The sequence below is a fragment of the Falco biarmicus genome, chromosome 9 (genome assembly GCF_023638135.1).
Source record: "Falco biarmicus isolate bFalBia1 chromosome 9, bFalBia1.pri, whole genome shotgun sequence".
Classification (NCBI taxonomy): domain Eukaryota; kingdom Metazoa; phylum Chordata; class Aves; order Falconiformes; family Falconidae; genus Falco; species Falco biarmicus.
In genome coordinates, this window is record NC_079296.1 from 30,316,318 (window position 1) to 30,329,602 (window position 13,285).

The window sequence follows — 13,285 nt, forward strand, 5'->3', positions numbered from 1 at the left end:
GAAAATCTGATCCTTTTTGACTACGTTACTGGTACATTCTTTCTGGATTAACTTTCAGATGCTTTGAATGGTTACACTCATGATGTATAGTGTATTTTTTTCAGAGGAAAGATACTGTAGCAACAGTGTGGCGGGGAGGCAGGATTGAAGTAACTGCTGCTGAAATTACTGCTCTGGCAATTACAAAAGTAGGAGAATGTTGTAATTAAATCAGCACGTTAACAGACTGTGCTTAGGAGTGCGCTAAACAATCTTCAGCTCAGAATCATGACAGTAAACGATCACTGCACTAACCGGTTTCTCTGCGTACTCCTCTGCTTCAGATCGTGTCTGGGCAGAACGTCTGCCCAAGCAATAGCACGGGCAGTCCGTGTATCGAAATCGATGTGCTGGGGATGCCGCTGGACAGCTGTCATTTCCGGACAAAGCCCATTCATCGCAACACTCTTAACCCTATGTGGAATGAACAGTTCCTTTTCCGGGTTCACTTCGAAGATTTGGTGTTTCTTCGGTTTGCAGTTGTTGAAAATAACAGCTCGGCTGTAACGGCTCAGAGAATCATTCCCCTAAAAGCTCTAAAAAGAGGTACAGTATAGTTTGTTGACAACCTAGGCCAAAATTGCCAAGCAGATTCCTGGACCGAATCCTGCCGGAGGGATATTTTTAATCAGCTGGTTGCATTTTTCTCGAGGAGACGGAGCAAATATCAGACAACATACTTGGCCCTGGCAGTATGATGCTGGTCTGATAGACTGCCTGGGAGCTGGAGACAGCCCCAGTGACTTGTAAAAAGTCACATCCTCTGGTGTTGCAGAGACTGGGGCATCTTGCATGCAGTTGCTCTGATCCTGAGCTGTGGTGAGGTGGTGTCCACCTTGGGACTTGCTGCTCCTTTAGGGAGCGTGGAGTGCTTTCACTCCCTGCCTTATCCTTTGCCCAAGAAACTGCTGTAACTGGGCAGAGGGGAATTGTGCTTCTTGCAGCTGTGGCTAGAGGAAAGGTGGAGGAACGGTGAAAAAAGGTGAGAAAGATGAGGACGCATCATTAATTCTGTGACACCTGGGGGAGGGAGTTTCTATGTTACCAGCAGCTCTTCAGCAGATCGGTAGAAATACTTTCATGTTCACTTTGTGCCTCTGTAAATGTCACACAACAGGCCTGGCGTATGAGATTTGCCCACAGACATGCATTTTCCCAGTAAGAATCTGTCCTTCTTTCATGCATATTCTAATACTTAGCTATTTCATGTATGAATGTATTGAATATTACAGCAAAACAAAGGTAGGCCATAGCATTTGGGTTACACTGTTGTACAGACAGTGTAAATGTAGCGTTAGTACCGTGCTGTACATCCTATAGGTGTGGCAAATTGTAGCTGTAAATACAGCAAATTTAGGTTCTCAGTTTATGTGGCTTGTGTCCTAGGATGTGGCAAGGTACTTACAGGAGGGTTCTCTCTCTTTAGGCTACAGACATGTCCAGCTCCATAACCTGCACAATGAAGCATTAGAAATTTCTAGTTTGTTCATAAACAGTCGGAGAATGGAAGAAAGTCCCTCTGGAAACACTCTGCCTGCATCTGTGGTAATTACATTCTTCTTTTGTGAATGCCATGTATTTTTGTCTTAATGACTACTGTGATCTGAATGAAGACTTGTAGAACCAGACTGTTCAAAGATACTAGCCCCTAAACCTGCACATTTTTTCAGAGGTACATCAATGCCTAATTCTTTTGGGTTTTAGTAGAAGTAAGGTTATCCCATCTGGCTGAAACTGGGGAAGGTAATTTCAGAGTCTGACTTCTGGTGTATTTAGGTGAAGCACAAGAACTGCTGTGCTGGAGGAAGAGTGTGGTTGAACAGTAAGGTTCAGAGCTGCCTCATGCATTCCTTTATGTATGGGTCATAAGCAATGCATTTGGGACAAAAAAAGAAAGATGCAAATTACCAACAACGTTGGGATGATGAGAGTAGAACTGAATTCTGTCACAGGAAAAGACATGTGTGTGGACATCTATATGTTTATTTTACAAAGAAGTATACACACGTGTATAATATATCTATACATGTAAAAATATATATGTTTGTGCCCTTGTATGGGTATGATATATTTAAGGACATGGTTTAGCGATGGACTTGGCAGTCCTGGGTGAGCAGTTGGACTTGACGATATCAAAGGTCTTTTCCAACCTAAATGATTCTATGATTCTGTTTTTTCATAAATACCCTTAATGTTATATTACCTGGGTTACCTGTGTTTTAGTAACTCTCAGCATGTATGTTACTATTTTGCTGATTCCTAAAGTATTAAATAAGACCTCCTGAGCTACTGTGTGCAGCAGCTGTGCGGCAGATGTTATCTTCCTGTGAATACATGCCAAATGCATATCTTGGTGAATTACTCGGGCAGAAAGGAGGAACATAAATGGTTTGGAGGGTAAAACAAAGCTATAGATTTCCATCCGGTATTTCATATGCTGAATCCAAATAGTCTGAGCTCAGCTAGAATGGATAATGAGCGATGGAGGTCTGCCCTTTTTCCAGTGGCAGTTTATGTAGTCTCAGTGGAAAACTTCCTTTTTTCTTCTCTTCAGCTTCAAGGGTGGGGTGGAGTCTTTTGGGGGACTGGTTTGTTGGGGTATTTTTTAATGCCTTGATCTGTAGAGTAAGAGCCATATATTAGCTGTATAGCTTCGCTCTGTCAAGGCCCTAACAACTTGTGTGTACAGTTTCTTTTAAGCAACCCAAAATCACATGTCTGCGTACAAACATTCAGTAACCTGTTGAATGTTGTCTGAACAGTTGTTTAGCACAGGGGAAAGGAAAGCTGCTGCGACTTACAAAGTGACTGTTCATGGAATTCCAGGCCCGGAGCCTTTCACCGTTTTTAATATAAGTGGGGGGACCACGGCTACACAGCTTCTCCATCAGGTAAGCTGCCCGCTACGTTGCAGACTTCCCAATTGCCGGAATCCACACTAACATCATTCTGGACGTTTGTCTCCCTGTGTTTCTCACATGCAGGGTCGTTGTCGTTGTCATTCATTCATCACAGCCAGGTGCTGCTTTAGAAATGTATTACCGTGGAATTAATGACATTGCAAACACAGAATATCATCAGCGAAATCTTCCCAATCTCGGCTTCAGAGAATGGGTTTCTAATCTTAGAACGTATTCCCTATTAGTATTTTAATATTTGGGCATATGCAGATGAGGCAAACGGTCTTTCTGACCGACGGAGGCAGCGGGCTGGCTTTGCAACAAGGGCAAAAACATTTCTGCGCAATTCTTTGAACTTGAGCACCACAGGAATACAGAGTAAAAGTTAGAGGGCTAAGTTCATGAGTAGAAAAACCAGTTAACTCAACAGGGATTGTTATTCTAGCAGTGGGAAAAGACTGTACTGTCCTGGGATTATGAATAAATTGTCTGGCCAGCCAAACAGGACAGAAATAAGCTTAAATAGTACTGCCTTGTCTGGAATAGTTGAACTGCTTGGCTACGCTAAAAAGAACAGTACATTACCCTGGAGTGAAATATCTGAATAATAAATAGCACATCAGAAATCTTGCCTGCACTGTCAGAATAGTTATTGATTCTTAAAGCTTCCTTATTCATTCTCATTTATAACTACTAATTATGCAGTGTTTATATTTAGCGTTCTAATTGCTGTGTGTTTATTGTGGTCTGTCTTAGCTCTTGGCTACCACAAAAGGCACCGAGTCATGTGCTGCAGACTATTTTCTGATGGAAGAGAAAAGCTTTATATCTAAAGAAAAGAGCGAATGCAGAAAACCACCCTTCCAGAGAGTGATTGGTTCTGAAGAAGGGCTAGTGCAGCTTTTGAACAGTTGGTTCCCAGAAGAAGGATATGTTGGAAGGATTATCTTTAAAACGCGAGAGGAAGTAAGTCTGCTTTAGGTAAATTATTATTTACAAAGGCAGTTAAAAATAGCTGTTAGGACCTGGAAACAAAGGGGTCCAGTGTTTGTTTCACTACTTGGTGAGTAATATCAATGCTGTGTACGTCATTTAAAAACAAAGATAACTCCTGAGTGAGCACAACTAGACTTTATACACCTCTGTGACGCTGACTTGACTGCACTCAGCTTAAGTACCAGCTACCTGGCATTTAATCATTATTGCCTAGTTCAATGCCACTAGTTTACTGTTTTGACTGATAATTGCAAATCTAGATTTTGACATGATAGGAAATAGAGGTAATAAATACTAAAGGATCAAGGATAACAGGATAACAGACTTCCAAACTACAATTATTGATCAGTTTAAATGCCAGCAACTTCTCTATTTAGAAAAATTAGAAAGGATTTTGAATATTAAAGTCTGAAAACCTCAAAGGATGATTAAATTATCAGTGATAGCCTAAAATAATGAAATAGGTGATTTCTTTTAATTTAAAGGAGGAAGACAGAGTGATTACTTCAGTTTAAACTATGAGCAAGGCATCCACAGCTTGAAAATACGCTAGTACCCAGGCTTGTGAGAGAGAAACAGAAAAGCAGAAGACAGACACTTAATGAGCTCATTTTCAGAGGCACTGCCTTTAGTCAGTTTAGCATGTCATAATGCTTCCTTAGTCTGAACACAGTAATATATGTACACATATGTTTATATACACAGAGTTTTACATACACAAATGACAGATCCTCTGGCATCCTTTAAAGTGAAAAAAGAATCAACTGATTATTTTGATACAACTTTTCATAAAGCTTCCATTTGACAGACTACCATTATATTAAACAAATTTGTAATTTGCTTTCCTCTATTTCTAATATTCGGAGCAAAAATTACTAGGTGGAAATCTGTTTGTGGAAATAGTAGCCTACTTAATTCAGTTGACTGCAACTTTGTAAGTTACAATTCCTTTGTAAGTGTCTGCAACCACCAATGTGTCACTGCCAAAGCCCATTCTTGAAAACCAGAAGCCGTGGGTGAAAATAACTTAGCATATGCAAAAATTATGCTGCAATAATTATATGTTATTATGTCCTGTGATGCTAGTACCTCAAAGCAGCATCTGTAATTCTGAGTCTTTCTGCAGATAGCAGCCTCAGATCTTGGGAGACAGAAATGAAGCTGCAAATTTGCATGGAAAAACAAGGAGTGGGTCCACTTGTAGGGTGTGATACACAGCCCATGTTTACCGCTTATGATTCAAGCTATGTTACAAGGGGTTGGAGAGAAACGCATTATCCAAGAGAAGGTGCAGGGAGGAATTCTGTCTAAAATCTGCAGTAGTCATAAAGCCTGAAAAAGGAGAGAGAAGCAGCCTTCCTCTTGCTCCACAGGAAAATGTTCGCTCAGACTTCTTGCTCTCTAAATTCTTCTGGCTTTAGTGCAGGGACAAGGACAGAAGAGGACACTTTCCACCATCTCCCATCTTAATGCCACCATTACATAACAAAACATAATTTTGCATACCCAAGGAAATAAAGGATTTAAGTGATCATTTTTGCATAATGTGGTACTATGCCTATTGTCTCCATTCCTTGCCTACTATGAAAGGAATTTCAGAAACTCAGGTATGTAGTATTCGCAACAGTGGCTTGTCAAAACTCGTACAGAAGACTTGTATTTAATGAACCGGACCTGGGGTAACAGCAGTCTCCAATTTTCATGTGATAAAAACCTTTTGTGACCACCAGCTAATAGCTACCTCTCTGAAGTAAATTAATTTGGCTCTCCTTTTTTCTATAGAATTTGAATGAGAGAAACATTTTTCAAGAAGCAAAGGAAGATGCAGCCATCAGCTCTGAGGATGACAGCTTCTTTGTTCAGGTACATGATGTCTCCCCAGAGCAACCACGCACTGTCATCAAAGCTCCCCGCTTTAGCACGGCTCAGGATGTCATACAGCAGGTAAGCAGCATGTTTCCATTTAGCAGGTCCGTAACGTGCCGGGTGGAGGTTGGTTTCACACAAGATAAAGTGGGGGTTGTTCTCAGCACTAGCTGAGCAATCAGTTTAGTAACCTCAGTCTGAGGGAATGCCTTCTTTTTCTGTCATCTTTTTTTTTCTGCTTTTAAACAGACTCTTTGCAAAGCCAAATACTCCTACAGCATTTTGAGCAATCCAAATCCAAGTGATTATGTGCTCTTGGAAGAGGTGACAAAAGAGCCAGCAAACAAAAAGTCCTCCACATCTAAACCATCTCAGAGGATTCTGTCTGATCAAGAGTGCGTGTTTCAGGCCCAAAGCAAGTGGAAGGGAGCAGGCAAATTTATCCTTAAACTGAAAGAACAGGTTCAGGTAAAAGATTTAAGTACTTTGCAGCAGGTTTTATAGAGGATGTATGATCAGCTTAACAGGAACCTACCTCCAACAGAAGACGCAGCTGGCATGCGGGTGGGTGGGGAGAAGAGATGACAGCATAAAGCAGATTCCTCTTTTCTCTGCACCCCCTTTACTTTTTTTCTTTGCAAAACTGCACGTTACATCCAGCAGCACGATTCCCTTACAGCCTGCGAATCCTGTGACAACCTTTATCTTTTGCTACCGGCTTTCCATTTTTCAAAACCTTCTGGCTATGTGTGCCATGCTTCCCACCATAGTAAAGCAGGACTACTCAAATGGGCAGAACTTTAAAGCTACTGCAATAAAGTCTCCTTTATTCCTGCCCAGTGCAACAGTTGTTCTGTTGCTTTCTCTCGGGCTTTGCAAAATGGCACGAATAAAGTACGTGCCCACTGGGAGAAGGAGCTGTGCTCCCCCTTCCAGCAGATGCCACCAATACGCAGCAGTTATTGCTCTGAAGTAACCGTGTCATAAGCACAGATTTTTATATAAGTTTATACCAAATTTGCTAAAGATATCTTTGACAATGCATAACTTCCAAAGAATTTATTCAGAACAATCAGAAGAATGTGCTTGGCTATGAAAGCACAGCTGCACTGAATTTCAAAAGGGGAGGCCTGCTTAGTAATACGTTCAGTGTTTTCATAAGAGTTCTGTATCGTACAGCTAACTCGCAGCCTGCAAAACCACTTCTGTCATCTGATTTACTTTTTTCACAGGCAGCACGAGATGACAAAAGAAAAGGCATTTCCTTTACCAGTGAACTCAAGAAGTTAACCAAGTCAAGCAAGCAGTACCGGGGGTTCGTATCGCCACCTCTGCAGGTCTTGCCAGACAGTCCCCAGAGCAAGGATGAAAGGTCTGCCTGCAGCCTGGCCTTTAGTGACACTATGGAGTAACAACCACCACTGCCTACAGTACGGTCTATTCAGGTAGGAGACACTGATTCTAACTCTGTAATCATTTAATACATGATTATTCTTTTCAAAGCTGTAGTTGGTGAAACCACGGTGAGGTAAAAGGGACTGACAGAAAGGTCCGTGGAAGCGTGAATACAGTAAGATCAGGAAGGTCTCCGGTTACATATTCTGGCATTTGCTGCAGTGAATCAGAATGGGGTGAAGACTGGAGTTTCACCCACTTTCTCTGCCCATTTAAAAAACAAAACTAAAACATTCCATCCTAGTTCATTTTACAGTATGCATTTTAATCAGCTAACTGTGCTTAATTAACAATGTCCTGTTACTTTTCTGCTCTGAGCCCAAGTAAACAGAAGTATCCAATAGAGCTTTTGTTATTTTTCATTACATACATATAATAAAAATCATCAGGATTGATGATCTCCTTTTTAGCTAAAAGAAGTTTATAGTGTTAGTTTCTCTCTGTGGAAATTTTGCCAGAAATGTTTAAACATTTTTACTATCCTTCCTGTATCTCTTCAATTTCTTCCATCTTGCTTGACTTAAAATAACAAATGAAACACACAACGTAAGACTGTCCCGTTTATATGAAGACAGTACCTGTAATTTGTCCACCAACCTACACTAACCAGATCTATGCAGAGTGCTACCACAGCACTGAAATATCACCTGAGCAGTTACAGTTCATTGTAAATGGAGAAGAAACCTTTTTCAGCGTTGATAATCCCATCTCACACACCCAATTCAAGATTACATTTTTCTTTCCTCATGCACTTAATTTAATGATTTAGCCGTGTAATTCTTTAACAGAATTTTCAGATACGAAGGGACAGATTTGATACCTTATTTCTAGCCTACTATCAAAACCCTAAATCAAAACAATCTGAATGCAAGCAAAGTAAACTATGGAAAGCTCCCAGTCACATTCTTCCCTCCTCTTTTGCATCTGTTCTTTCATTTTTTCGATAACTGGAATTGACATCACTGAACCCTTCTGCAGTGCCTTTGAAGGAACCTGCTGCGGACTGAACTGGTCAGCAGTTGTGCCCTGTGCTATAGATGCTTAATCCAGGCAATGCTGCTGGATTAACATCCAGAATCTGGGAATCCTAAATGGATGTCATAGGTTGGGAAGATGCCTGTCAGCTATCAGAAGATTCTTCTCTTCCCCTATCTTCACATCTGCAGATTCTCAATAGGCGGACGAAGAGGTTTTCTTGGACTGTATGTTGTAAACAAACGTGTTGTCACCCTCCTCTTTTTAAACAAAAGATAATTTTAGCTAGTTGCCTGTAGGGAAACTGAAGGCAGAGAACCAGAGTGTTCTTTTATGTGTATTATATTAAAATAATGCACTTTTACCTGAAGATTTCTGTTAAACACTGTGTTAAGTGATTGTAAAGAGATTTAAATATACTGTAACTTCCTTTGCATATCTGTTTAACCTCGGTGAATATACACAAAACATTCAAATTATTTATGGTTTATCTACTTTAACAAAATAATGTACAATAGCTAAATACACCTAACTGGTTGGTAGTGATACTTCGACAAGGAACAACATTTGCTTCTTATAAATTTTAGTTTTGCAGGCTTGTGTTTAAAGAAAGACTATTTATTATCATGTTCCAAAGTACATGCCATTGTATAATATATTTATCATGTATTACTTTTTAGAAAATGCAGAATTTTTACCTCTCTCTTGATTCTGGTTGTTTCTTTTCAGCACAAGCCGTTGAATACCCAAAACTGATGAGACTCGAAACAATGCATTGATAAATGTAATTAAAATTTCAAAATTTTGAATTCAAAATACATTTTTCCATACAGTCAGGAAGTGTCTTTTTACTTGTGTGTTAAAACCAGAGAGTATGAAGAACTCTTACACTATAACTCTTGACATTTGTTTACATAGAAACACTGTTGTAAAGTTTTATGTTTGCCGAATTCATGTTTTGCTATTTGTTAGTTGTGGTTGTCTCTTTTTTGTCCATGGGAGTTATTAATGCATTTAGTTACTTAAAACAATCCATACCAACTTACAGGGGCACAAATGAGACAATTGCTGAAATCAGTCATCCCCTTGATTTGTCACAAGAAGTGTATCTGTGGTGAATGAAGTGCTCTGCCCACGTTCTGTCTACCTAGAGCAATCCCTAAACAAAGCATTAATTAAATCAAGAAATCCATCGGTGATTTGCACACTCTGTTATTCCACATTAACTTCAGCACTCGAGCACAAAAATGTTGTGGCTTCTAAGAGAGAAGCTGCATCAGGCAAAGGATAAAATAGCAGCATAACTAAAATTAGATTTACTTTTGACAGTGCAAGGATGAAAGGGGAAGAAGTTACAGTAGCCAGTCCTGTGACTGTGAATACCCTCCCCGTTCCCAGTAATTAGAAAATTAAATAAAAAAAAAGCAAAATCATTAACTGGCATATAAACAAGCAGACAAAACCTGCATTCTGTCACCAGAAGCTATCAAGTCTTCCACTAGACAAGAAAATCCTATAAAGTAGCCATTACCCAAGCAAAAAAGTGCCCTCTGGAGGTCATTTCCAGCTTTCAGGAAAAAGAACCACAGACACACAAAAAAGCCCAGTTTCCCCATGGCATATCCTCCCGGGGGTCACACACTTCCCACTGCTTATCTTACTGATGTAGCAAAACAGCATTTTGCAATTTAGCAATATGTTCAGATTTAAAAACAAACCACCTCGCAGCTCAGCCTCTTCGCTCACGTACTACGCTTTCCAACTAGAGAGCTGGCCCCTGTAAGGATGAGGTACACTCTCCCTGCACCACCCCCATGGCACAGGCATAATGCAGGTCTGATACCGAGTAAAAATGGTAGAAGTGACAACTTAACCCCTAGTTTTATAGGCATAGTTTGCTTTGGAATACTTTGGAATTACTGGGAAATACATCAACTTACTGCACAATTCAACTAATGCAACTTTTTTTTTTAATGTTAGTTTCATTCTATGTTATTTTAACACTAGCAGTTTCACATCACTAAGATTTTTTTCTTTTGGTGTTTTAATGGCATTTTACTTTCCTATAGAGTTTGCCCTTACCTGTTTGGTGCCTTTTTTTGTTATATTTAGCAGCACTGAAAATAAAATTCTTAACATCAACTGTAGTATCACAGTAGTCTGGAAGACACAGTTACTAATTCATTAAATTCAACATAGAAAGCCCTTACACCCATGTCATCATCCACTGATGGTTTTCTGTCACATAGATAGATATTAAAAGAAAAAAAAAAAACAACCTTGGGAAATCAAGGGACAACAAACAGTAAGCATGTCACATTGTGTAATGCGGGTCCAACACCACCCTGAAGTCTACTGGCAATTTAGAAACAGTCATTTTGTACTATTTCTGCTAATACAATAGTTTCCTGGTTGTGGGAATAATTAATTAATATAAGCATCTTCTTCACTAATCAAAGTGTAAAGCTACTTTTGCTGCTGTTTATCAGTGAAAGAGAACATAAAAAAAAAAAAATCCCAACTTTATAGGCATGTAGACAGCTGGAATTGTGTAAGGCTAATTACACTGTTCCAGTATTTTCATTAATGTACATATATAAATTTCAAGTTTAGGTATTGGCAAACATCCAAGTAAACTTCTGTTGGTGAAACGTGCTGTATTTTGGGGTTAGTTTGGAAAGGAATACACTATCCTTCCCTTTGTGTGGTTCCAAGTCTCATAATAATGAAAACACACCACCACTTGAAGCATTAAACATTTTTTCTTTGGTCAACTTTTGTGAAAGCCCAGTTAAACAAATTTCATGTGCTAAGTTACTATTAGAATAGGAAAGTTTATTCTGCTTAGCCACAGACTCTTATTTCTGGTGGAGTACCTGTCCACACATTCCTATACAAGACTGACAAAACAACTTTGTGCCTTTGGCTGCGCATACATTCATTTTTACATTACAAACTGTTTGCAGGAAGCAGCTTCCAGGATAAAGCTGGAAAGAAAGGAATGTAAATAATCAACCTCTTCCAGAAACATGCAGTCTCTGAGTGGTAGCAGGCCTCACACTGAAGAGTTTACAGGTGGGACTCTCACATGCTGTTGCTTACTGGCAAAAGTCTATACTGTTTTGAAACCAGTTACTTTTCTACCACTTTCTCATATTTTCCTCGCATAGCACGTGCTGCTCGCAGTGGTGTGACTGTATGGGAGAAAAGTTGGGCAGCCGCGGCTCCTGGCCCCATTGCAGTACTACTCCGTTTGCAGGAACTGGGGCACGCCAGGAGATACCTCCTACCACCTGCAGCGTTTCCTGTTTCTATCTTACTGATCCCAGGTTCAGCAGTTAGTATTTTCTCTTCTTCTGTGTCTGTTTAATTTTTAAAACCTAGTCACATTATTTTTATTGCTACAAATATTACTAAATGAAGTATCTCAATAGCCATCTTTAGAAAGCCATTGGGCTTCTAGAAATCACATGCTTTCGAGAATTAAAGCCTTAAACATGGAAATATCTAAGTATTTCAAGACAGATTCTCTTACATTCATAGATTGTGTCTTTAAAAAAGAAAAAAAGAACTTGCTGGTAGATTTACATTTCAGTGAGACATTGAGTCTGCAGCTTCTGAAACTTAACTGTCTGTTCTGCTCTAGCTCTCCACATGCTTCAATTGACATTTGGGTTTTAATCACTGGCTGTTTCTATTTCACTATAAAACTCAGTTTACTTTTAGGGTAGCTCACTAAATGTAACAATGGTGGCATTTTTTCCTGTCTGTGATAAATATTTTGTAACTTCAATAGGGATAGACATTTGGCAGAGTTAGCAAATTAAACACTAAATCGCAGTAAATAGCTCTCGCTCCAATACACGTATAAGATATTTTGGAATGACTTAGTTGTACAGCTGAACTCCTCTGCCTCTTTCAAAGCATGTCAAAGTACTCTGACAATGCAACCTCACTCTGTGCCAGTCTTTATATTGTTTGGAAACTATGTAAAATGAACAATTTTAAGAGTGACTTTCCCCACCTGGACTATTTTCTCTCTGCTGACTTGAAGAATAAACTTGTATTTGTATATGTTGTAAAAAAAAAAAATAAAATAAATAGTCTAAGACGTTAACTCTTTGCTTTTGCCTTCCTGTACTAACAAAGTAGTGGCAAATGGCCCCCTTGGATTTTTTTTTCAGAATTTAAATCACATTTCTATTTGCAAACACTTCAGAATTAAAAGGAACTACTCAAAAGCTATAGGAATGGCAACCTAAATAAACAGGAACACAGATATTGCCATCAGTATTATGTAGGCAGTATTGTAATCTACATATTAAAACATGTGTTTTCTAATCCATTAACAGATGTCTATTCTAAAAATCTTTGTGAATTTATGTTTAACTACTTGAAAGTTGGCGAACTAGTCTGATTAATAGTAAAAACATGAATTACAATAAATTACTTGCGTATAAAACTATCTAAGAACCATAAATCAGGATAAAGGACTAAATACCCTAGAGAAAAAGACACATTTTCGGAAATAACTTGAACAAAAAAAGCTTTGCAAACATTACAACACATATCACGATCACATCATAGACTAAACACTACAAAACGTATTAGCCGCTAGCCAGGGCCAGCCCACCATATGTCCCTATAGAATGGAATTTGCATAAAGCCAGTAATACAAAAGTATTTCATATATAGTTACTTACTGTTTGCAAAGCCAACACACAGCTGAAAATGCATTCTACAACAACCAAGCAATAACTAGTATCTGGGGAACGGGGAGAAAATTACTTCCAAGGTAAATAAAAGATTTAAATTCTTACCTTGAATTTGTCCAGTACTCTTGACAGCAGTGGTTTACTGAAGACATTGCAGTAGAGCATTCAATCGTGGTGACAGTTCACAACTGGAATTCAGAAATCTCAATTTGCCAATACCGATAGTCACCAGAGGAAAAAAAAAACAACCACCAAATGCAAAATCATTTCAAGTGAGACAAGTGGTTAGGAGACATCAGGAGAGAAACACAAAAAATGCAATACATATTCCAAATCTCT

The 13,285-nt window shown here is 39.1% G+C and overlaps 1 protein-coding gene across 3 annotated transcripts in view; it reads left to right on the forward strand.

Annotated features, from left to right (window-relative positions):
* The window catches only part of PLCE1 (phospholipase C epsilon 1), a 163,799-nt gene extending 150,957 nt beyond the window's left edge, over window positions 1–12,842 (forward strand). For 2 of the 3 annotated variants that reach the window (XM_056351897.1, XM_056351899.1), the window contains 8 exons: window positions 324–585; window positions 1,466–1,584; window positions 2,802–2,930; window positions 3,696–3,905; window positions 5,718–5,879; window positions 6,051–6,269; window positions 7,034–7,246; window positions 8,235–8,495. In XM_056351897.1, the coding sequence (XP_056207872.1) occupies window positions 324–585; window positions 1,466–1,584; window positions 2,802–2,930; window positions 3,696–3,905; window positions 5,718–5,879; window positions 6,051–6,269; window positions 7,034–7,213 (1,281 nt within the window). In that variant the 3' untranslated portion in view covers window positions 7,214–7,246; window positions 8,235–8,495. Of the gene's footprint in view, window positions 1–323; window positions 586–1,465; window positions 1,585–2,801; window positions 2,931–3,695; window positions 3,906–5,717; window positions 5,880–6,050; window positions 6,270–7,033; window positions 7,247–8,234; window positions 8,496–11,197 lie in introns of those variants that run through there. The other variant, XM_056351898.1, reaches the window with a different exon arrangement.
* The last annotated feature ends 443 nt before the right edge of the window (window positions 12,843–13,285 follow it).